A 25,592-nucleotide genomic window follows, 5' to 3' on the forward strand; every position below is an offset into this window, starting at 1 on the left:
ATGGCATTTCGCTTCTAAGTTTCAATTGAGACAGATGTTTCGCTTTGTGAAGAAAAGGTCCATGTAGGCTTTTTCTCCCGGTCCCTGTAATGGTGCTTTACTCTCCGGCTTGCAGATTTAACCGCTTTTTGTTTCTCTGACTTTCTGTCATGGTGCTTTCCCTGCCAAGTTACTCAACTCTTTACTTTCGGCAACAATTATTAGGGAATCATTATTCTTATCCACTCCTTTATCCGCGTCAACTGAATCGCAGTAATTGCGCGTTTTTAGGTGTCTGATCCCTCCTCATGTCCAATCTGGGTTTTTTGGGTTCTTGGCCACAGGGGCCTGAATTTCAATGAAGTTGCCATGCTTTAGCCAAGGCATCTCTGAGTGGTCTCCCTTCTGGCCGTGTTTGCTGCACTGTTGTGAATCATAAATATATACCACGTCCTCCAACTTTATTTATTCAGGTTTCGTTAATACGAGAATGCGAGAATGGTTAATGCAAGAAATAGCCGCATCAGCGCTTACTTCCTTACTTGTTTTTCAGATACGTATGTTCTTTTGGAGGAGAAAAGTTAGGCGATTTCAGAAACTTGGATTCCTTCGCACGATATCGTTGTCACATGCCGCAGTTAAATCTTTATCTCTTTAGGCCTGTCCTCGGAATCTCCTCTTTCTGCCCAAATGGCTCTGAACCAGGAAGAGTAGATCACATTCTTCTCTTCTGTCGTCGCTTCACTTCGTTGAGGAGGCGACTCCTGGATGTTCCATTCCAGAAAGTCAGTTTGCGACTGTCTTCTGCAATTGTTTTGTCCTTTGGCGCTTCTGTGCTTGGAGGAAGCAGTGGAAATGCTTCACAGCATTCTTCACAACGGTTTGCTCTCAAGGTCGGCGCCTTATGCGGGCATTGTTTGTGTGAGCCTTCCGAGAATGGGAGCTGAATGAAAGATTTGGTTACAGGAAAAAATGCTGCTGATAGAACATATGCAACTGTTTTCTTTTTATATTAGCCTATATTTCATCTCACAGATTAGTTCAATTCAATCAGATAGTACGATAGTCCACACACTTGTCTAGAGCTCCCTAACGACGCACTCTGTTGTTCATTTATGACATTCGCCGATGCCTGGCCGGCTTGATACCGCTTCTAAAGCGATGCGCACGATCCGTGGGATTGTGCATGCGGAATAATGTCAAGTTCCGAGCCCTGCACCGCTCGGACTGGACAGAAGTCTCCTCTCTGCTGCTCCGCTCAAGTGCTCTAGGTAGGTGTGTGGGCGACTGTACGAGCGTAAAACAACGCTTACTAAAAATCAGGTGTCCTTAAAAGCTCGCAAGCTAATTATACATTACGGGAAGCCATTTCCTCGTGCTCGTAGTTGTTGTTGTTCCAGTGCATCCGCGCGCCGCTAGCACGCGGTGATGGCTCGAGCCCGAGTCGCTGCTGAAGCCTCGGGGGTCCTGGATCAGGGGCCCCCCTTTCGAATTTGTAAGGGTCGTGCCCTTAAGGTCTGTCCCAAAATTCTCTCTCTATATAGTCCAATTAAAGTTTACCACCATCAGCACCACCAGCTTAAATGCATATCTCTCCCTTGTGAGCGCGTGATAAGAGCACGCCTGTAATAGACTTGCGCCTCGCTCTCGTAGCTTCCAGAAGTGCACGATCTGTTCAAGTCACAAGTGGCGCGTGTTTGTATTAGTGTGCTGCGACCGGGGCATCGTAAGTGGAAGGCTGTCATTAGGCAGTTGTCCCTCGTAGTGTGTACTGCAACTCATAAGTTTTTTTTTGGAATAGAGTGAGTTATGCTTAGAAGCCCGAGGCGAAGGGCTTTCAAACTTGTCAGGTTGGCTCACGGAAGCGTAAAAACAGTTCTGTCGTGGAAGCTGTAGCTTCTGTCGCACTGCGAGCAACTTATGAAATAGATTACAAAATTTCAACAGATTTTTTCTTAGAATGTATTCGCTTTTTAGCACATTCGAGAAAAAAGGCGGATATACCTCCTCGCCGTCCGATCACTACAGGCTAACGCTACGAAGTGATCGAAAGTAAACGGTTTCAATAACTACTTTGTTTAGTGTGCAGCTCCACCACTTTTTTCGCCTCCACTGAAAGCAAGTAACTTCAACACCCGTTCTAGTAAGAGGGGAGTGATACTCGGTAAAACAGAGAAAAGAAGCAAAGCAGCCGTATTATATTCGGCTTATTCTTCACGGTGCATTCACCTAATCATTTGTTTACAAGAACGCGTCAGTCTTGGCAGGCTTCGAGTGTACTGCAGAAAGTGCTGTTCAAATTGTGGGGGCGTCAATAAAATTGAATTTTTCGTATTTAAATGCCCACAAACACTTGAGACAAAACAATACAGGACACACGATTGATTATTGACTAAGAATTTTATTTGAGGGCGGAAGGGGAGCGGTATAAGCATGAAAATATTTACATAAAAACTAAGATACAGAGAGGCAGGTGTAGATAAATATGTACAAACAAGGATGCTAGGCCGTGTGGGCCTCCCAGCAGCGTCACAGTTGAAGAAATAAACCAGTTTTTTAAGGAAGAGCGCAGATGTGAGAGGAAAGTTATCGGTTACATTTTATTGTGGAATGCGCCTTTTCTTTGATGATTATGTGTATTTAGCAATGAAACAACCGCTCAGGCAATCACAAAATGTCGTTGCGACAGGGAGCATGAAAAGAAACCGAAATACTGAAAACACATTTTGACAATAGATACCGCGTTATAAAGTCTTCCTTATGGGCTCATATATATCCACGGCAGACGCATAGAGTGCTCTCTGTTTAGCGTGAGACATGCATAGGGAGTCTTATGTGTGTGAGATGTCATAGAAGTGCGTTCAGTTACTTCGAAGAAACAGCCGTGATTCCTCTTTCCCGCCAGCCGGACACAGATTATTGCAGCATGTCCATTCAGAAGGCACTTCTATCTCACGTAGCAAAGTGGCAGCATTGAAAACATATGGCCATGGAAATAGTTTGCAAGCTACGATAGCACGAAGTCGGTGTTTTTGGCTTTTATGATTATAAAAATACATGAACAAGTCATTTCGACTGCACGCCGCACAGAGGCGCTTGTTATATAATATGCCAGAGAAAAAGTCGAGTTGCTGAACAAGTCGCGTGAATACCGCGACAAAAACGAACATTAACGACAAGCAAAGAAAAACAATGTTTAGAATTGGTAGTTACGCAGGCATTGAAGGGTAGATAATGTAGGCATCGATTTCGCGGTGCCTCGGTCGTGATAGCCTCGAGGCATATTTGAGATCGCAGGGTAGGTCGTGAGAGAAACTGACCGAGGTCCAAACCACTCTAAAAGTCATAAGGCGAAACTGTACCTGCGCAACCCATGGCTACCTGCAGTTGAGGTCTGTGTACTCTCTGCACTTAACGTTTTGTGCGGCTGAAGAGTTTTTTGACGTGCAGTTTTTGCTTAAATTGAAGTGTATCCACTCTTAATCTGTAGTGTGTCAACTTTAGGAGATTCCTGGTTAAGGCAAATGCTGTTCCTGACAACGAATCCAAGGCGTTCTAGGACATGGTTGATAAGAGCCGAAAAAGCGCGCATATGTTTTCATTAAGTTAGTTCAATATTAAAGAGAAGGAATTATATTATGACAGGAAATTTGCTTAGTCTATATTTCTGACGTTTTTATACAGAGAGTAAACAATGAAGCACATTTGCCCAATAACGTGTCCTTCAAGCGCGTAGTTTTAAGCTGAGGTACAAGATAATAGTGTCTGTTCTTTACAGTGCAGGACACGTTTAATGCCGGTTTAATGTCTAATTTGGGAATTGTTTCCCCACCTCCCTAAACCACCTCACCATTCGACCCTTGCGGTCGCCGAAAAAGATAACCTCGATTAGACATTTTACCTCAAGCTTGCGCCAAGTGAATTTTTCGCTGCCTGCTTGGAAGGTTTGTGCACCTACTTAACATCTTGCAAGTGCGTACCTGCAACTGTTACCGCACCTGCACTAAGAGTAAGAGCGAGCAGTACGCGGAAAGCGCATGGCTTTTGGTTATTATCCTACGCCATGTGTCTATGTTAGCGCTAACGCTCTAATTTGATGAGCCAACCTATTCTTGCTTCCAGCTTGCGTCACACCGAATGTAAGCGATGAGACCAAAGCTGAGGCGCAGTCAAGAAACGGCGTGTGTTTTTCACGGTTACTGTTATCTGTACTAAGGTGCGTCAATAGCATTTATATCTAAAGCAAAAAGCGTAAATAGTGACCGACAAAACCAAAAAAAAAGCTAACAGATAACTTCAGGTCATGCTTCCCTTTCGGAAACCTGCTGAAATCAACCGCTTAGTACGAAAGCGTGCACTTAGCTTCTGCGTCACATGATGCCACAAGTAATACATTACAAAGACCGACTTTCTGCCTCTTGCAAGACAAAGCGCAGCCGCTGGCATGAGTGCAGCTTTAAAAGGTAATTAGTGGGCAAGATGTTCATGTGGTTCTTCTCTCACATCGGCCTTCGTGCGTGTAGATCTTCCTGATCTGGTTTCTGACTAGGGATTTGCTGATGGGGAGCGCATTATGCGTGAATGATAGCATTGATTTTTGATGTGCCTAAGTAGGCATGGTGTTTATCAGGAAGCAGTTGTAACGACGGTGCACGGCATTTTACTAGACTCAGCGAGGTTGCGTCTCCTCTCTTTGTAGGCGACGCCAAAGTATATCACTGAAGTCAACATCTGTAAGGCTGCGACGAGTCGAAAGAGGTTGTCATATGATCCCACTGTGTCGCGGAAGTAGCCTGCAAAAGAAAAGGAACGAAAAACAGATTCAGCTTTGCGATTTCGTCACCCTACTCCACTCTTAGAGGCCATTCATGGCATGTTGCTTCCTATCTTACTGAGGCGCCGTAAATAGCGCGGCGATGAAGGCGGTGCTTAAAAATATCTCGGGCTTGGCACCTTTATAATCCATTTTGTGAGCACACAGCCGGTACAGAAAAAAACTGTGGGCTGGTTATTGTTGGCGAAGGCGGTATAAAAATCAATGCTTTCACTTTCCAGTTGCATCGTACCTTTCGCACCAGTACACAGACGCGTTCGAAAGAAAAATTTAAACAACACGTACGTGCAAGCGCACAATGGCGCTAACTTCCAACTCTGTAAACTGCATGTGTACGCAAGTATAGATCTGCGTGCGTGCCGTATTTAATTCGATTCTTTGCGAGGCGCTTTTCCCTCGGTTTTTTTTTCGTGAAGCTTTTATTAATCTGCCGCAATGACACAAATAGCCCGTCGCGATGTTCTTCTTCAGTAAAACAAAACTGACATCACCAGTTAAAGTATAGTGACCATTCTTCGATACTTGGGGATTACCTTATCGTAGGCTATTTTAAAGAAAAAGTTGCGGACTTCAGCATCCTTCGACCAGAAATAGTGAACGCCATATGCAAAAGTTCGCTCGAAATGGCGTTCACCTTTTAGTTCCCCACGAACAGAAGCACTGATTTCTCCGAATACCTTATGCGCTTGGATGAAAGAGGATTTTCGTTGGTTGTATAACCCCACAAAAAACAAAGGCTGATTTCTATCTTTTCGCTCGGCCCATCCAATACTGCAAACAAAGCAGCAACTGGCAGTATATCGAAATCAGTACTCGAAAAGTCATTCCAACGGCAAATCATGCGCACAAAAAATGCCTACAAGCGAATTCGAAGGAGCAGGCTACACAGAATAGCACCTGGATAGCATAAGCAGGAAGCTCCTTCATAAAAAAATGCATAAGAAAACAGCAGAAGTGAAGTGCAAGACAGAACGGACGAGCACCGTTGTTGTTCCACAGGTTCATGGATTCATCCATAATCTGGAGTAGTCCGCGTGATAGGAAGTTGGCGCAGCTTCGAAAAAAATACAGGCGCTAACTTAGAGACACAGAGTCAAGAAAACCACAGGGCAAAGCAGACAGTCTTGTCTCCTCGAAACCAAACACGCCAGGCTGCCTTGAACGTGCGCCGCAGTCTTAACGAATGAGGAAGAGGAGCCGTGGGTGCAGAAATCAATAGAGTCGATATGCAGACAGCAAAAAAAGTGTAGCTGAGAGCATTCAATTGACGTTTGGCAAGTTTTATGGAGGTTAAACGTGCAGAATTGTCTATGACACAGCAGGGAGGACGCAGCGTCACTTAGATGCGGAATCGAATCAGAACATTAAGCTGCCTATTGTAGTATTTTACGTGCTTGATAAAGTGATCGTTAAAGAAAAAGACCAAGACTAACGTACATACCATCCTGTAAGCTAGAGCAACGAACAAAACTCTTGCGTGACATGGTCTCGGAATTTTACTGTTAATAGGAGCGTTATATCTTTGTGACACCATCCGCGGAACATTACCTCTCTTAAGAAAAACGCGAAAAGGTGACACGCTATTTATTCACGTTTTATATATTTTTCTCGTTTCTGCGTTCTATTTGTTCTCTTAGCAGTGAAGAACTATTCAGCTCTTCTTCCCAACAATCAATCCCATGTTTCTTTTTGGCACAATCCCGTCTTACACGTGGGGGCGATTCTGGGTAGCGTAGAGGGTCCTTAAGGTACTTTCCCATTTCACATTCGCATCGCCGCAACAGTAGCGAAATTTTGTCAAACCAACGAAAATAGGAGGACAGCTGAAGGAAACTACGCAGTTCTTTAGTCCGCTGGGGCGAGCAAAGTTCTGGATGGCGGCCATGAGGCGGTGGCATGGCTCGGGAGCATCAGAGGAAGCGGCACAGAAAACAACTGCCTGAAACCCAAAGCAGACATCCTTGAATGTATCTTATGACTGGCGTCCGCGGCGTAAAACTCTCCAGCGTCCTGAATAACTGCTTATATGCTTTGAGCAGCACTCTGGCGATCAAGTGATGCTTCTCGATAATATGAGTGAAAATACGCTGGACGGGCGGTACGGAAGAATAGACACAGTAAGGGAGGTTCTAATGAAAGACGGATATTTTAGCCGGCTTTGAAAAAGCACTGACACGGTACTCTGCAATGACGAGTGGCTTTTCGAGAGAAAGGCGGAAATATAAGCGAAATGGGGTAGAAAAAGGACTAAAAAACAATAATATGCGGTCACCGAATTGGGGCGAATATATATCAGAGACGAAGGCCTTGGATGTACAGTGAAGAAGTAAAATGCCCTGCAAAAGTTACCAGAGAAACAGTTCTGTTCACCGCAAAATGCATATCAAGGGAGATGCAAGAAAATGATTGTTTGTCAATTACTGCATTGTCGTCCAGACAGGCAAATGCCGGAGGGTACAAAGTGCACTACGGAAGAATACGTGACATTGCTCACCTGTAAGCAAAGGGTTGAACAGAAGAATAGGTACTAGGCCGACCCCATTGGCTCCGTAGTACACAGGCACGGCGTCAGCACCGAAGTTATCCGCCGCTAGAACAGCTTTCAGGGTGCTCAGGCAAGCCAGGAAGAGTGCCAAGCAAACCTGCGCAACCACATAGCCAACGGGCACGACCCAGCGTGATTTCTCTATCGTCACGCCAACTGCTCAATGTAACTTTCTGTGGGAATAGGCGGATATGCGCGAAGACCAATACGAAAGAGATGGCAATCGCCGCAGTTTTTGCCCATTTCTGTTCGTGACATGCAGGAAAGAACAAGTGACCTCTGACTCACCCAGACAGGTCACAGCTAAGCTTTTCTTTTGTGCAAACACTTGTGTTTCCTGCGCTTTTCTGGAAAAACCTTCAAACAGAAATGCAATGGACACCTTGCAGAATACTGAGCGCCCTCTATAATTTGGTTCATATTTTCCACACGAAAAGCGGAGTTCACAGACTGCATTTTCGCAGTGTTATTCGGAAAGGGAAAGGGGAGATACTTGTTTAACTGTGCAAGAGGGAAGTTGTTGCAATGACACGGTAGAATAGCCCAGAAACTTATCCACGGACTCTAGGGCGCCATCGTCGCATCCCCTGAGCGGCACTGGTCGTTAGCTTATCTATAATATATGCTCGTTCTCTCCCCTTTTGTGTGCATAGCGGGGGTGCGAACGCGAGGAGCAGGTCGAGACAGGCACAATGGTGCAAGAGAATGCACCATGGTACCCTTTCGCCAACTACACTCGAATTGAAAAGTTGGTGGTAACCGGTGCCACTTCACGTTCACGCTAATTAAGGGGCATCCTCCTCTCTCTTTTCTAAACTGAATACAATGGAGGGTGACTGACGCATCTTCCCTCACGCTAAGCCCTTCTGCTGGCAGAGTAGGAAGTGATAACGCGGTCTGTGAACGAGGGTTTCGGTTTCCAAAATTTTGCTGTAACCCGGCTCTCCGGCAATTCAGCAGGATTGGCGCGTGCGCAGGGCGTTATTGGAAAAAGGTCAGTTATGCCCACCATTTCTACGTAAGCGTTTCTTCATGAAATAACTTCGGCTTCATAGTCAACAAACTGCCATGCTGGGAGGGTTAATCTATTTCTACTAGCCCTCTTTGAGCACACTTTAAATGTCTGAGTTGCATAAGAAGCAGAGAAAAAAAATTATTCGCAACAGAGGAACGTTTAATAAAGGCCTCTAGGTCCGGTGATGTAATTCCGCGAAATGAAGCCTATGCTCTTTCTCTGCTGCTCAGAAGAGATCGGGTTGCCACACACGGCGGCATCCATGGAAGGTCGTTTCGCAAGTCGACGCGCCACAAGCATTCTAAAAAGCGAACGTCGACTTTTTCCTTTTATTCAGGATAAAAACGCTCAAGGTTCGTGAAATGGAGTTTCCGAGCAAGTGTCCACAATACCAAGCGCGTAGAAAGAGCGACCGCCGTACCTGACTTACTTCGTAGAAAACTATGAGCGAAGCACCTTCCATATAGAAGATTTGTTTTTGGGTAAAGGAAATGGCGCAGTATCTGTCTCACTAATCTCGGCGTACACCTCCACCCCACCGTGAAGGAAGGGATAAAGGAGGGAGTGAAAGAAGGTAATAATGAGGTGCTGTAGCGGAGGGTTCCGGAATAATTTCGTTCACTTGGGGATCTTAACGTGCACTATCATCGCACAGCACATGGGTGCCTTTTTGCGTTTCGCCTCCATCGAAACGTGGCCTCCGCGGTCGAAGAACCTTCTTATATCTATTTTGTGACATTTGCATTGCGAGGTAACCGCCAGCAGACGGCGGGAGGCTAGGATCACACGGAAAAGGAACGAAGTTTGCATCAAAACTCCGCATCAGCGCGATTTTTATGCTTTGCCTTCCAAGTTCGCAGCGCATAACGAGCCCATCACTTTTCGCTGTAATATCTCAGCGCTGCAAGAGCAAGAAGGGTTCAGTTGGCGTAATTTGAAATTATGAGCTCTTTTTGTATCTGCATGAGCTCTTCTTGAGTTGTGTGATTCCTCCGTACGCATTCATCGTAGATTTGGTAGGAAGTTGTGACACGCATCATGTATTAAATTCCCACTCCTGCAGGCTTTTCTTTGTATAAAATTCAACAACAATATTTTCTGGAGTCCTCTACACGGAATATAATAGAGTTACTACCTGGAACACAAAAATGATGAAAGAAAAAGAACTTCCTTCACACAGCAGCTCAGACGGAGGAAACACAGAGACAGCAGTAATGTCTTCATCCGCAGGAGCTAGGTATTGTGTGCAATTTGGCGTCACTGCTATGTTTCTGAGACCCAGTAAGTGCAGTATATCAAGGTTGCATGCTGCGTAGACCGAATAACCCGTTTCGAGCAGGCTTGTTACGGTTTGTTGGAACTTGGCATGCCGGCTAGCTTCCGGTAACGTAGCTTTAAACGAGAAAAAAAACGACAAAATATACTTGCGCATCCAGCGTTAATGAACAGGTGGTGCAAAAAAGGTAACTGAAGTTATGAATATCGCACCGAGAGCAAGTCCACCGAAATTTTGTTACTCTTAAAAATTGATCCTACAGCTCATCCCTATGTTAATATTTGTTCGTGGGGCAAAAATGACTTAATACTCACGTTGAGAAAATTGTCTAGAAAAGTGTAACATTTTTTTCCGGCACTTTATTTAAATCCCTGATGCCAAGATCAAAAAGAACGCTTCATCACCTTTTGCAAGTGAATGGCGGCGTAGCCTGACTTCGGGAATCCACGCCTGAAAAACTGTATGGATGCGCCACACTGCTACCAAGGAAAACCGGGTGGAAGTTGCGATAGCGGCATCTAATATTCTGACCACCTATTGCTAATAAAAGCACCATTTTGAGTAATGTTGCCTTTTAATTATTAGACCGCTATCATCTGCCGACAGAGGCGAAGTTAAATTTCCTCCTCAGCTTCCTTTGTGCTTTTTTAATTCATCTGCCTCCTGCCTGCATTACGCGATACAGATTTACCTTGCCATCCCACCACCAATCGACTTCATGCTATCCATAGCGGAAGAGCCACAAAAATATATTTAGGCATAACCATGCCCTTCGTTATTTTTCTCTGTGCCATGCTATGCGCAGAGTTCGCTCTTTTATTTTGCAAATCTGTTTGCTGTCCTCTGAGCCGTCTGAGGCTAAAACCGAGCATACCGACCTGGGCAATTATGTAGGTGACAAACGACGTCGTGTGAGGCAGGGCCAGCGCCGAGGCCGCCATGGAGGCCAGGGACATCGCCGCCAGGCTCGTGCGTCCGATGAGTCCCTTGTCTGCCGCCAGGGGCAGCAGCAGCCTACCGAGGAAAATGGCCGGCGCGCAGTACGTCATCGAGAGCTCAGCCGTGGCTCGGTCCACTCCCTTGTCGCGAGCGTAGTCCACGATAGTGCCGTGCACCACTGTCACCGTGTAGTCCACGGTCAGTGCGCCCAGGACGAGGGCGTAAAAGGTGGGGTTGGTGAGCAGCGCTACCGTACAGCTCCTGGTCTTCTTCTCCGCCTCGTTGCGCTCCAAGGACGCCACCTCTTGGCTGCACCACGAAGTGAGGCCAGTGTCGGCGCCAATAGAGCCCGCGATGCTTCCTCGGCGCCTGTTTGTGCCGCCGCAGGGCCTGCGCGAAATGGATCCGTGCCGGCTGTCGCAGAACTGAACTGTCACGTCCTCATCATTGGCAACGGTGCCGATCTGCTCGTCTTGCTTTTCTTGTCGCCGCCGCTGCGGTTGGCTCTTTTGTGAATTCTGCGAGAAAGGTGGAGGATTTATGTTGTCCGGTGCAGTACTCCTCCCGTGGGGGCAGTGAAGCGGTAGAAAGAAACAGAAACACTGACAAGCGGGATCTGGAGTTCGTGCGAGGGTAGAACTAGGAATATATCCATCTCACCTAATGCAAAAAAAAAAAAAATCCTAGCACTGCTTGGTGGCGCGTCGTTACCGCCACGGGAAACGGTCAACAGAGCTCGAACAGCGTAGCAATAGAATTTTAGTTTGCATGAATCTAAGGCATTATCATAGAATTTTCATACATCCCTTGTTGTATATCCTCCTTATAAAAGCCATTTTAATAATGATAATATGATGTTTACATCCACCAGACGACTTCTCACAGTATTGCTTCAGTTGAAACTGTGTATTAAAGCTGCAAACACCAACGTTATTTTCCGCATCAGAAAAATATAAGGTCACACCGCACCCGCCGCTCTGCTGGACCGTCTGGACCCCCTGCTGCGTGTTGTCTCACTTCGAGGTGTCCTTCCAAAGAATGATGGTTGAGTGTGGGGGACATCATGCGAAGCGTTCGCGCAAAAAATCGCGATGCGCGTTGCTCACGGACCACTGTTGATTTTTGTTTTTTGATTTCAGGTTCATGAAACATTACAAAGGTTCTATTTGCCCCTAATGTGGCTTAATCTTTTTGGCTTTATGCTAAAAGTCTAGACTGCGCCTTAGTGGAAGAAATCCTAAACAGATTTCATTGCACGTCCACAAAATATTATAGAAAATAGGGGCTTCTTTCGTGCATGAGTCTGCAGGATATTCTTCAACGGAACGAGGCGTGTGGTGAAATTACATGAAAAACAATAAAATTCAGAACAAAATGATGCTGAATACGACAGTGAAGTAATAAAAGAAAATACGCAGTAAAATTAGGCCTATTAGCTTTAATGAAAAATATCTCAATATAAAAATCCGAAATTCCCGCACTAAACTTGTATCGTTGCTGCACTCGAGTTTTTATTGGAGCCATGCCATGAGTCCCCATATATGATTCACTTGTTCGAGACGCAAAGAAAAATTTCTTAAAATGCATCAGTAAAATTCTCGCCCATCAGTGAAGCATGAACTCACTACCCTCTCGCTATATTTTCTGTCTCAAATTCTGTTAAGTTAATGAATCGCAAAAATTGTGTTTTAAAGTGGTTTACAGGGACGCAACTTTTGGCAGCCTTTTTTCACACTTATCTCGAGGGCTTTAAGCCTCTTAAACTTGCTTAAAGTAGAGCCGTCTCTAGATTGAACCACAGGGACTCCAGTCACTCCCTCAGAGTCAGTGGTGCTTTTTGCGGTAAAATGCTTTACAGTGCTGTTCCCAAAGTGACTCACTGAATTCTTCACGCTGCTCGTTGGGCGACGCTTCTCCCTGAGGAAGAACATCAGCGCCGTGGTGTTCATGCAGAGGCCAGCGTAGATCAGCATTGTTCCTCGCATCGAGTAGGCTGCCCGCAGCATTGAGAGCACCTTGGGCAGCACCAGGGACGACAGTGAGTTCCCCGTGTACTTCATACCGGCAGCCAGTCCTCGATACTTGTCGAAGTGCGTCATGATGGCCACAGTGATGGCTATCAGCACCACACCCACTCCGGCGCCTGCGGTCAAGTTCGGCACACTGAAGCGCTAAAGTTTCACAAAGACATTTTTTTTGGTTTTGCTGGAAGCCTTGGCGCGTTACCCACCGCGATCGATTTATTGATACGCTCAGAGGAAAGACACCAGTTGCGGGGCTCGAGAAGAGTACTTGTGAACAGAGTAATGCTTTGTTCCTTGTCCGCAAGTGAAGCCTGAAATTCATTTTATTTTGTGCACGTCTTTTTACGTTAACTACGTGATTTGTTTTAAATTGCCCATTTAAGTATAAAACAGGGGCTCAGAACCACACTCAGGTCTAGCATATATCGAAAGTTATTACGACCGGAGTGCGTTTAGGCAAATTCATTTTTCTTACTCTTAGATAAGGATTTGGCACGATGTCTCAAATCTCGAACACTTTAAGTCATATTTAAGTCGCTGGGTGAAATTTTAATACATCGCTGGATTAAACTGAGGTGGCAGATTTATGTCTAGAACAAGGCCCCTCCAATCGTGCTAGTTGAAATGCTAAGCTGCAGAAATAAACCGCATACCTTCGCTTCTTTCAACAGCAAAGGGCACGGCTAAAACGACCCCACAATGTCTTTTACCCTCGCGAAGAAATGTTCCTTGAGTTTTCATTTTGTCAAATATAAGGTGTGCGACAACTAAAGTAGCAAGCAAAGTAGTAGACAGAGGACGAAGTCAAAGTGATTCACTTAGTAAAACACTTCATTCTATTATAATATTGTTTAAACGTCAGCCGCGACATTCTCTTAGAACGCCAAGGAGCAAGGAGCGACATGAACCAAGAGTTCCGGACAAATCTTGATGTCATGCGGTGTCTTACAAGATATCTGCAGTGCTGCGAATGTCACGTATTCACGCATATAAGAATGTGGACCACATTGTTTCGATCTCATTTACTTGCAGCTACATTGTTTTCATATCGAGGCATTGTGTAAGCGCGGCTGAATGCTTACCTATTGCTGAAAAGGCTTCTAATATATCCTAGGTTTAGTACACCGCAATAATGGACTTCTGATATCAATAACACAGGGAATAAATGTTACGAATGCGGCCCATGCCCCATGGGGTCTGCGCCAACGCATTTGTGTTGCGGCTTGACTCGAACCGAAAGTGAATACAGATACATTTTTTCGCTCTTCGATGTCCGGCTTTACAATGCTTTGACGCTACTAAATCACACGCCATCACGCTACTTCCTTTCTTGCGTCTGTAATAAATTTTATGATTCACAGAGAAAGTAATCTCCAATTAACACTACTCATTAGCAGGCATGTGCTGTTTAAATAAAAGAACTTGTCAAACGTGTATTCATGACTGAGATAAGGAGGCTAACGTTTTATGATTACGGTACCTGGAAGTAGCAAGTTGGAAGATTGCACTAGAGACGTTGACAACAGCCGACAGAAAATTTTGACACTTGTACGAATGTAGCGTCCTGAAAGGTGCAGTAAGTCGCAATACATGCCGTAGTACGCGTTAACCAAAAGCTGCCGTGTTTAGCTGGACAGTGAGAAAGACAAACAAGGTGGTTTGCAATTAATCGGAACACGAGTTCGGAAACACGAAAGCTTGGCATAAATGTGCGGCAACTGTTGTCTTCCGGATTTCATTGCACGGAAAATTTTTGGTCACCGAAAGCTTTCAAACGACTGTTTAAGCTTTTATCTAGTTGGATTTTAAAGTGGGATGTTCTGATAGTCACCACGCGACTGTAGTGAGCGTGGATCATATAGGCGCTTAGAGTCCGTGCTTTTCATTTTTCTTTCAAGGGTGGGGAAGAGCTAGAGTTTCGTCGATGTGATGTGGTCTCTTCTGAGGAGAGCAAATAATCTCATACCGCTTTTGGGAGACGAGAAGTAATGTAGTTTCATATATTAATGCGCCTTTCGAAAGCACCGATGAGATACACTCGATTCTGCTGATGCAGGTGCTGCGATGCTGTCACTTCCTGAGAAAAATGAGCACCAGAGCGATTGTTTTTTGGATGCCATTGCATAATCAAGTTCTCTCTCTCCACCCACAAGCGAGACACAGGGATGCACGTTTTCTGCTTCCCAAAGGCAACATCACATGCGCGCGTAGGCACCATGTCTATACCAATATCGTTTCTGTATAACAACCGGACAAGCATTCGCTATTTTATGCCAGTTTCATTATGTTTGTTAAGATTTTTTTTTTGTTCCGTGAGCGGTTAGACCTAATGTAGTGGAATGTCTTTGAGGAAATATTTAAAATTGTGCGTATTGGTTGCAGGAGTGGACATCCTGTACAAGACGCGTTTTACGGGGCCCTGTTTTCTCCCTGCTAATGATTTAAGCCTAATGGACAAAGTCAAAGAGCCCTAACTGGAACAAGAATCAAGAAGAAAGTCCCATTGGCAATATCATGGACCCCATCTTTTAGCACAAAAGGCCTGTTCACTATACTCGCCTACACAGATTGACAGTTGCCTAAAGAATAATGTGCGTGTTTCAGATGTACTATCTTTGTTTATTGTGTTTTATCGACCCGAAATGACTCAGGCTTTGTTGGACGCCGTATTGGGGGGCTCCTGATAATTTTGACCGTTGCATTTCTTTAACGTGCACTGACATCGTACAGTACACGGGTCTCTAGCATTTCGCCGCCATCGAAATTCGACCGCCGCAGCCGGGACCGATCCCGCAGATTTTGGGACATCAGCCCAGCACCATAACCACTGAGCCACCACGGCAGCTTTCATACTAAGTGTTCTTATTCTGTGATTTAACACTGACCGTGATTAAAAAATACTTAGTCGCAGTATTAGCAGAGTCCCTCAATACTTTTACTCGTCATGAAGCTTCGCGTCACGCTATGGGAGAGCTTTGTGCGCTGCCAGCGGCGGCTGCAGTGCGGCGCTGAGTGTAGCAGGGGGCATCGGGGAGGCGAGAACGAAGGCGGCAGCTGCTGTCAGTGCGAAGTAGCGTGGCATGTGAGCTCGCAGTTTTCGGATTCTCCCTGTGGTGTGCCTCGTAAAATATGCCCTGGGAGTGCCTGAAAGTCACGTCAGGATGCCGCGTATTTGATGCGTACCTGGATGCCGAACTGGGTAAAGGGGAAATGAAGACCGAGTGTCGATGCTCTTATCTGCCCAGTGACAGCGACCGGCGTGTAAAATGGAAGCGCGCCATACCACGCCAAGAAACTTCTGGCTTCAGTTTTGACTCCCCGCATGTGCGTGCCTGTGAAAAGCACTTCGATGCGAGTGACATTGTGCGTGCACAAATGTTGCTCCTCAAGTTGAAAGATATTGACTGCAAAAGAGCGCCTTCTCCAACTCATGTAAATTACGCATTTTTGTTTCGTGACAAGCTTATATGCAATATTTCATTGGATATAGGCAACAGTAGTGCAAGTTTTGTATTTTTCAGGTCGTACCCTGGCTGCGTTCTTCAATGATAATCTTTTAGAACCTGCTGACTGCATGGAAGGCAACAGTGGCACAATGCAAAGATTGCATTCTAGATCATCTTGCTGGCTATGTGGTCAAGAAGTTTGCAACGATGGCTGGCTCGTGCTTTCTCCAAACTTTAGAAAGTACAAATCGGAAGCCAAATGATTCGACATCAGTAAGATCAAAAGGCTGTCTACAGTTTCCTTCAGACCACTAGCTTGGCCTTTTAAAAATCGTAAAAGGCTATGTGGAAGAGTTCACATCATAGAAAATTGCAGGTACTAATATCTACATGAATATAATTGAAAGTATATTGCATGACAATAGAATTCCCTCTGCTAGCGTGGGCTGTCCATCACATTTTGTGGCAAGCACTGGAGAAGTTGTTCATTTCTTTTTTAGATGCCGCTTCTTTTTCTTCACCAGAGAACAAAGAAGTCAAGAGAATCAACGCGCCGGTCTTGTCCGGCAAGTGGAGGGGAAAAGTTGAGTTAAACATGGTTGAACGGTTTTTTAGTTATGTAGCTCTGTCACGTCTCTGCAAAGTAAAAAGATTTGTGGGATTTTTGCTTTAAAAAGTGTTGTCCCGTTCTCATGAATATAACTGTTGTCTCCGCTCTCTTCATCTTTGACGTTGGAAACGGTTCTGACTTAGTTTACCTTATTAATGATGGTCTAGGCCTTAAAAAAGAATTAGTTGCCTGTATTGATAAATTATGAATAAAAACTGCAATAAAATCCAGATTGACAGAATGAAAACTACAAAATACTGTATGAGCAACTTTAAAGGCCCATGTGGCACGAAGGCGCTGCCGGCAAAACAAAAGCAAAAAAGCATGAAAATCATATAAAATAGCACCCGGTCTTAATTGCTTAATCCGGAATTTGCATCACTGCTTCATTCATACTGATTGTAGTGAAGAAGAAAATAAATTGAATAAAATGGACAATGTTTACAAGTAAGCGTCTATATAGAAAATAGCAGACAAGCGTGGTCACGAGCCGTTACCATTGCACTTTCGGGAGACATTAAGGCCGGTCCGAGTCTTCAAAGTGCCGTGGATCGGCTAATAATAATAATAATATTAATAATTGGTTTTTGGGGAAAGAAAATGACGCAGTGTCTGCCTCCTATCTCGGCGGACACCTGAACCGCGCCGTAAGGGAAGGGATAAAGGAGGGAGTGAAAGAAGAAAGGAAGAAAGATGTGCCGTTGTGGAGGGCTCCGGAATAATTTCGACCTGCTGGGGATTTTTAACGTGCACTGACATCGCACAGCACACGGGCGCCTTAGCGTTTTGCCTCCATAAAAACGCAGCCGCCGCGGTCGGCTACAAAAATTTGCGCTAAATGCTATAGGAAAAAAAAATGTTTTATCAACATTGTATATTGCTCAGAATAAATAACATGCTATTATTGCCATCGAAATTCTCGTTCTCAGCTAGATTTAATATAACTCCTCTTAATCATCATTTACCCAAATTTCCGTCAAGTAGTGCGAGCACTGATACCAGACAAATACCTGTCTCCACGCGAGCAGGCATAGCCAGGGGTGCCTGCGCCCTTTGCCGGTGCGTGTATGCGCACTGCGCCCCGTGCCTTGAACGGCGAACGGACGCGCCAGCCCCGCTCCATCGGACCGGCAGGTGATCATCTCTGTCTCTTAAATACTAGTCAGCACATACCACGCTGGCACCAGCCTTATTTGTTTTTGTAATTGGGACTCGTATTTCACGAGCGAGGCCCGCTGGCTTGCTGCTCAATCGGTAGCGTCCGAGTTTGCTGAGTGTTACCGAGCTCGCCGGCCGCCAGTGCGCTGATAAACAGTTTTATTTTTGTCTGCGCCTTCATCTGCCCGACACAAATCATTCTCACAGTAGTACCACTACGAAGATGTATGTATTCGCATTTTTCAGTTCCATCGTAGGTCGCAGAGTGCCAGCGCCGGATTCACTCCGATGCCCCCCCAAAGGCGAGGACGCCCCAGCGGCCACTCTTGTCCCTATAGCAAACTTTCGGGGGAGTTTCATGACCAGTAAAAGTATTGAGGGACTCTGGTATTAGCAAGATTTCACTGTGATGCTTGAATATGCTACTGACCTACGAGACATGCAGTTACCGTTTGATATTCACAAGTTGACGCGGAATGTTAGCGGTGAACGCCTCACTATTTTATTCAGCACTTAATCTCTCAATTCGAATGAGACAAACAATTATCGTTGGGCAAGAGTTGTGGTCGGTCTAGTTGGTCTGATACTGATAGAGAGATTGATTGGTCTCTCTGATATAGAGACAGGACGACACAACGAGCGCGCCTACAAACTACTTTATTCAGGGTTTGACACTTCCAAATATAAGACACGTCGGCACATGCGCGGCAGAAACTCCCACTGCATGCCTCGTCGACGTGCATTATCAGAAAGGCTCCCATTGTTTCGTACCTCGGCATTGCTGCCCCTGCCAAGAGTCTAATCTCGTTTAGTCGTGGCTGGCACTCGCATGTTCTCCATGCCCAGTCGAATTTATGTTTTTATCTGCCGCGCATAAAGCGACTTGTCTTATGTTTGGAGGCCTCAACCCGTGAACAAACTATTTGTTAGTTGCACTCATTCTCTCCTCTTGTATTTCTGTGTGCCGCTATTGCGCACGGTACTTATACGACAGTGCGCTATTTTTGCGCAAAACAGCTTCCATGGCGTTTCAAATTTATCGTTAGCACACCATTTCAAAGAGGATGCATGTATTCGAGTTATAAATTAATATCTTAAAGCTTTCTCTATCTCATGCGTTACACTACTTATCACTTGACCAGTTACAGCTTGTTCTTGCTAAGATGTGTTAAAATATTAGTTCGATAATATTTATAATTGCTCTTTTACAAAGCATTCACCTATGGAATCCCATATATGAGTTACGAAGTCCTCATTTCCATACCTCCACACTGTAAAGCGTGCCTAACACAAAAGAACCACAGAACAAATCAAGATCACAACTCAGAGTATCAGTTATCTTTTCAATTTATCTTACAGATACATTGCAATATAAGTAAATATAAATAAAAATGATTTAATGTACGGAATTCATTAGTGTACCTTCCTCAACAATGAATATTTTTTTCAGGACTGTGCCGGTGGCATACTTGAATCTGAATAAATATCTCATGCGTTTATAGGCAGTGGCATGGAAAAACAGTGTGACATCTCTATGAAACTGCACAGCATAATTATTAAAACAGCGCGATCGAGACACGAACGCGGAGAAAAGACGTGCACACTAGCACTCGTGTGCACGTCTTATCTCTGCGTCCATGTCTTGTTCGCACTGTTCTTATTGGTGATCCACCAGCAACTTTCCGAGGCTTCTACATTAGAACATAAGCTAGTCATAATAAAAATTACAGAAAATAAAGGTTTATGGCTGATCGCGTTTAACGCCCCAGGGCGACTCAGGCTGTTAGAGACGCTGTAGGGAAGGGCTCCGGAAATGTCGGCCTCCTGGAGTAGTTTAAAATAAAGGATGACCCAGTACTGTCAAGCGCGCATATATCCCGCCTGGATAGGTCGAATTATAGACCTTATCGGACACGCAGATTATGACCATGAAAACTCTTTTCAAATATAAATAAAGGTCGCGCAGTAAATAGAACTCCAATTTCGCCGGTACTTCAACATATCGAACGACGCGCCGAGCTCCTGGCAGTGTCGCTTCTCCTAACGGCCCTCTTCTCGAGCGGAGACTGCTCGGCTGCGCGACCTTGCCAACCAGCTGGCAAAGTTAGCGTTGTGAAACCGAATGCGGAGGTCTAAGGGTGTACCTTCGGGTGGCCTCGGTCTCTTGCACCCACTTTCTGGGGCACGGCACTGCCATGTCGAGAAGCCAGCCTAACGTAAGCATGGCGTGGCCCTCGCCTAACCTGCTTCGCTTGCCTGACTGCCGAAAGCGTTGCGGAAACAATATGTACCCTAATTTTAATGAGCGGTCATTCTATCTATACTGTAGTGTTAGCAGGATTAGACACTGTGTGGTAGGCTATTGCTATCTCCCAAGCGCTCTCCGCTGCGGCGTCGCTGCGAAGCAGGTTGTGGCTAGCAAAGACTAGCTTGCGGTGCTTTGTCAGCACGCCAGCGGGCGGCGCAGTAGCGCGTAACTCGCGTGGGCGCAATGTATTCTTACTTCAGTTTTTCAGTGAAGCTAATGTAGTGCAATTTTTTTTATATAGAATTATCGATATATCAATATATTTTGCAATCCCCCTCGAGTTAGACATATTCCATTTAGACTTCATCTCGGTTAGTATAGGTAAGCGTTTTGGCGCAGTCCATTTCGACGTGCTCGCTCCATAATACGATCGTAATTCTTGCCCCACCTTACTTGTGAATTTATGAGGGACTGTATTTTTGGCCTGTTCAATTGATTGTTTTAATGTTTCAGTGGATTTACTAGGGGCGTCAATCATTTTAAGTTTATGTGAATTGTCGAGTCTTCCTCAAGACAGTGCGCAAGCTTGAATCCAAAGGGGTATACTAAAAACTCTTCGGGGCTGTTGAATAAATACTTTAAGTGACGTGCGATATGCGTCACAAGTCCAATGTAAACTGATTCACGCCAGATATAAAGAATAAATTTTTAACCTGATGATCACTGTGCTGGTATGATGGTTGAAGTAATTTGTTAGAAAACAAAGAAATCCTCTACACTCTTGAAAAGAGGAAGGGTGTGTGGTACAAAACTGAAAGACTACTTCACTGAACACATGAATGTTTTTTGGATTTCAATTGGTTCTGCTGCCAAAAATAGAAGATGCGCATCCAGTTTGCCAGGCGGTTACATGAAACTGTGTGTAAATCAGTGCAACTAAGTTGGTGCCCTGTTTTGGTTTTTCACACTACCGCGTACTGCAAAACGCATGCTAACCTGATAGCACCAAGCCCTTTTTAAGGAAGAATTCGCAAACTAAACGGCGCGAAATACGAGGACAAAAGAGAAAGGGTTAAGGGTTTGCTTGGTCATGATCATTTGATTTTCATACTGATATATAGCTGTTTGTTATCTTTTTCTTCACGTCGTTAGGGTTTTTTTCTTCCCGGTGGCCATGATAAAATACGTTACGTGGTTAGTTATTGTGCTTCATGTATTTGATCTCTTTCAGTGATCTGTTGTGCTGTGTGTTGGCTTCGTGACTTTGTGAATGCGTGATTGCACGGATGTTACGGCGTGTTGGCTTACAAACAGGCAGGTTTTACGCGAAATAAAATTCACTTGTGAGTTGGCGCTGGTCCTGTCGTGTTTGTTTCTCTTTTGTCCCCGTATTTTGCGCCGTTTTCTTCGTGAGTCATGAACCAACTAGCCCAAACTAGATTTCTCCTTAAAGAAGAGACTCGCTGTTTTGTGCTGAAAGGTGGTCAAATGCGTGATTTATATTCTACAAGGCTTCTCCAACACGCATTTAATTTCAAGTAAGACAATAAATGTGGCAAGTAGCAAAAATGTGACAAGTAGGTCCTGGGTGGTTTGTGCGTAGTTTAATTACTTACTGTATAGCCCAACCAGAAGCAGGGATGAGCCTCAAAAGCCGAACCACTTCTAGAACTCAACGATGCTCAAAGCAATAAACAAGCCACAAAGGTCCCTGATTACTTGCCTTCAAGGAAAAAAAAACGCACCAAGAGCTTTTTCTCATATTGAGCGATTTTTGGTGCGAACAACGTAAAATACTGCGGCTTTGGACTATCAGAATATTAGTGCAGAAAAGAAACAACAGCGCTTCTTGTCGCGGCAGAAAGTTCAGCCAGGTTTTCGGCAAGAGTTTTCTTCAAAGCAAAGGGACAGAACCCTGCTTGCCTATTGCGTTATCAGCTTCCTTAGAATGATAGCAGACGGCGAAGCCAGGGATTGACACCCAAAATGATAAGGAAGCGTGTGCTTGTTGGCTTCCTTGAAAGAGCGACGTTACCGGAAACTCACGGTGCACAGCGTAAAAATATCGACACACTTTTTAGCTGATGCCTTGTTTGCTCCGCGTCCCAGCCGATTCTCTCAGCATTACTTTTTCGTACTGCGGAAAACTCACCATGAATGACACCGAAAGTGACCGCCATCCAGGGAATGTCTGGGGCGAACACAGCAGCTAATAGCCCAATCCATAGGACGATGCTGCCCATGAGGCCTATTTGGAAGACTGAGAAGAACTTGCGCATAACTGCGACAAGGATGCCTGCGAAGAAAAATAGTACAAAGCATAAGGGGAAGACGCAATGTAGTTGGGATGGTTGGCAACTCACAACACCGTTGGTAAAGATTATATTACAAGTGTTTATGGAGAGCAATGCGGCTTAAGCATTTGGGCTAAAACTAATGGAGTAATATGGAGGTGTTTTCAGAGTCCCCGGATAAGCACGCCTGCGTATGACAGTGCCTAGTAAAATATTAGTTCAGCCGAGCTTGTTTCGTCTAAAAGGACCTTCAAGTTACTGAATTGCATTTCTCGGATTCCCTTGACGCGTTCAGTGCATTTAATGTCTGTGTCCTGTCGGCGTTGCGAGGGTGCGTGTAATGCCACCTGTTGTGCGTCCACCGGAAAAACGAGTGCTTGCAGCCCGCGGTTGTTCAAAAAAGTTCACCGATGACAATTCCTTTGTTGTCAGAATTGCATTTTAAGGCACATGTTGATCACTTCTAGAGAAGACTGGTGGTTTACTTTGGCTACGATAAGCGGAACTCTTTATATTTCGTTAGGTTTGTTCAAAGAAAACACGTGTAACGTTCTTTGAAACCTAAGGCGCGCTAGCGCCGTCTATAGAACAGGCCTTCAGTTGGACATGTTGAAAAATCACAGCGTTGAATCACTTAGGGAATTAAGGCCATCTACCTCGTCTGTAATAAAAACTCGGAACAATAAAATATAATATGATTTTACTGTCGAATGACTGCTGAAGATAGATACTACGGAAACACTAAAAAGCTTACGACAGAATTTAGTTCCTAAAAACTTCTAGCAGAAAATTTTCGAATGTTTCCGACTGCAAGACAGAATAAGCAATCAATTAAAGCACCGGCGGACTTTAGGCTTTCACAGGGCATTGACGTAGACCTTGTAAACATATGCATTGCAGAAAGCTAAGCATGACACCGCTCAGTATGCACAACACCTGTCCCGTGCAACGAATAATGGTAATGTGAATAAAAGTTAATCCCGGGTTCAAACCCGACCGCGGCGGCTGCGTTTTTATGGAGGAAAAACGCTAAGGCGCCCGTGTGCTGTGCGATGTCAGTGCACGTTAAAGATCCCCAGGTGGTCGAAATAATTTCCGGAGCCCTCCACTACGGCACCTCTTTCTTCCTTTCTTCTTTCACTCCCTCCTTTATCCCTTTCCTTACGGCGCGGTTCAGGTGTCCAACGATATATGAGACAGATACTGCGCCATTTCCTTTCACCAAAAACCAATTATTATTATGAATAAAAGTTAAATTCGTACTTTAATAACGTCGTCCCAGTTTCAGTAATGTCGGACAAAATTTTGACCGCATTTAACAAAACATGTTGACCAAATCACGGCCTCGGAACATTTTTTACGGCTTCTAAGACTTTTCTTTAGCGCTACCAATTAAACCCCATTCAGTAGCTGAAAAATTCGTTCCCGTTGACGTAACAAACAAAGCACGTGATATGCTCTTTTCCTCAGTCGAAGCTGTGGTAAGAAATATCTTCCTCTTCCTTTGTGAACACTGTCTCCACAAGTGCCAAAGCCCGTGCGACTTTGATTTGTAAACGTTATCCATAATACTAAGTTGGTAACTATTTCATGTTGATATAGTCTGGCTTTTTATGGTCAGAAAATGACCGTCTTGTTTATATGAAAAAAAGGTTCGCTCGTCTAATGAAGCCGAGGAGGGAATGATGATGAGGTCCCTACGTCCAAGCGGTATATTAATCAGGATTGTTCTGCGAGAGACCTGCTTCCGCCGAGTGCCGAATTTTGGTCGGATTCAGCGCCGGGAAAATCCGCAGCAGGTGGTGAATATAGGCCTCAGAATTTCTGTTGCAGACTGGTTACCCGGGGCGGGGATATTTCCCGCCCCGCGTGATATCTCGCTCTGCGTGATATGAACTTGGAAAAACTTGAGAAGCTGTCGAAATTCAAGAACGGGGAGTCAATCTGCCAAAGCTTTACGGGAAATTTTGAACTCTAATGCTTTTGTCACTGTCGTTGAGAGTGCTTTTTAAGCAATTGTTTTAACTTTCCTTCATGTAGAACAGGACACAATAAGGGAGTATGATGTTTCTTTCCCTCATTAGGTCTGACAATTGGCATTCACAAAACCCTTTAGTAGATAAACGCGGCATGCTGTTCGCCACACCAAACAATCCTTCAATGCCTCAGTTTGAATTAAATTTCATAGGGGTCACTGCCCACCTTGCGTCAGGATAATGAGCCGTCCAGTAAGTTCTCAATACCAATATACGGACAAATATTTTTAAGTGCAGACTAGGCCGCTGTTCGGCTTAAACTTTACTTGCTCACGAGTATCAAGCTGGTTGTCTCGTTTTCAGAACACTGTTTCTGCACTGCCAAGCGTGATTTAGATAAGCACATGCAAACTGTACAGATGTGACTAGAACTTGGTCCTGTGCCATGAAACAACGTCAGAAAGCAGTGCACTCGCTCTAATGCCGGGAAAAAGAATGCGGTAGCTATCATCCAACTTAAAAGAAAATCGCTGTGTTATAGTTAGCTGAAGATCATTTATGCAGTAAGGAAAAGTAGAGAAAAACGTAATAGAGTTCTTAAAGGTGGTTAAAAATGTAACTTGCGACTGATTGAACGGAGGATTCACAGAAAGCTGCACTAATTTCTGTCGATTATTGGCCACAGTCTGAATGCGTTAAGGTTTTAATATAAAGTAACACGAAATTTAGGAGCAAAACAACTCATGAATATTTGCGGCGTATAACGTCGTCTCCTCCCCGAAAGCTATCTATGTCGATTAGTCGCGGTACCATGAGCGCTCATCTTACGAACGCTGCGACTATCTATAGAAATGAACCAAACACTACAAAATCAGTCTTACAATTTTCCGGCACGTAGTCTTCGTGCGAGCCCCATATACGCAAGGACGTGAAAACTGGCCATGCTTGTTATACGTGCACACCATATAATTGGCTTGTAGGTAACGTACCGGCAAGGTGGCCTACAATCTCGTATATGCTTCCGGGCCACGAAGCATTCCTGCGGTCGGTGCCAAACGCTTCCAGGAAAGACACGTAGAAAAATCCAAGGTTGGAGTGAGTCGAGACAGCGAAGAACGCAATCAGACAAGTCGCGATGGCGATACTCCACTGGGTGTCCACACCGTCCGGTTGCACCTGTTCTGGTGGCTGCAATTCTTTGACTGTTTTTCTGTCAGAAGCCGGCTGAATCTGTGCTTTCTTCATCTT

At 44.9% G+C, this 25,592-nt stretch overlaps 1 protein-coding gene across 2 annotated transcripts; it reads right to left on the reverse strand.

Annotated features, from left to right (window-relative positions):
- Positions 1–2,366: 2,366 nt before the first annotated feature.
- LOC144121845 (monocarboxylate transporter 9-like) lies at positions 2,367–25,592 on the reverse strand. Of its 2 annotated transcripts, XM_077655261.1 has the most exons (6): positions 25,334–25,592; positions 22,227–22,370; positions 12,469–12,731; positions 10,528–11,106; positions 7,308–7,455; positions 2,367–4,772 (listed from the first exon to the last, which is right to left on the reverse strand). In XM_077655261.1, the coding sequence occupies exons 1-6, from the start codon at positions 25,587–25,589 to the stop codon at positions 4,606–4,608; spliced, it is 1,557 nt and encodes a 518-aa protein (XP_077511387.1). In that variant the 5' UTR covers positions 25,590–25,592; the 3' UTR covers positions 2,367–4,605. The 2 variants fall into 2 exon arrangements, with proteins under 2 accessions (XP_077511387.1, XP_077511389.1); XM_077655263.1 differs by lacking the exon at positions 7,308–7,455.

The sequence above is a fragment of the Amblyomma americanum genome, chromosome 2, assembly GCF_052857255.1.
Source record: "Amblyomma americanum isolate KBUSLIRL-KWMA chromosome 2, ASM5285725v1, whole genome shotgun sequence".
Lineage (NCBI taxonomy): Eukaryota > Metazoa > Arthropoda > Arachnida > Ixodida > Ixodidae > Amblyomma > Amblyomma americanum.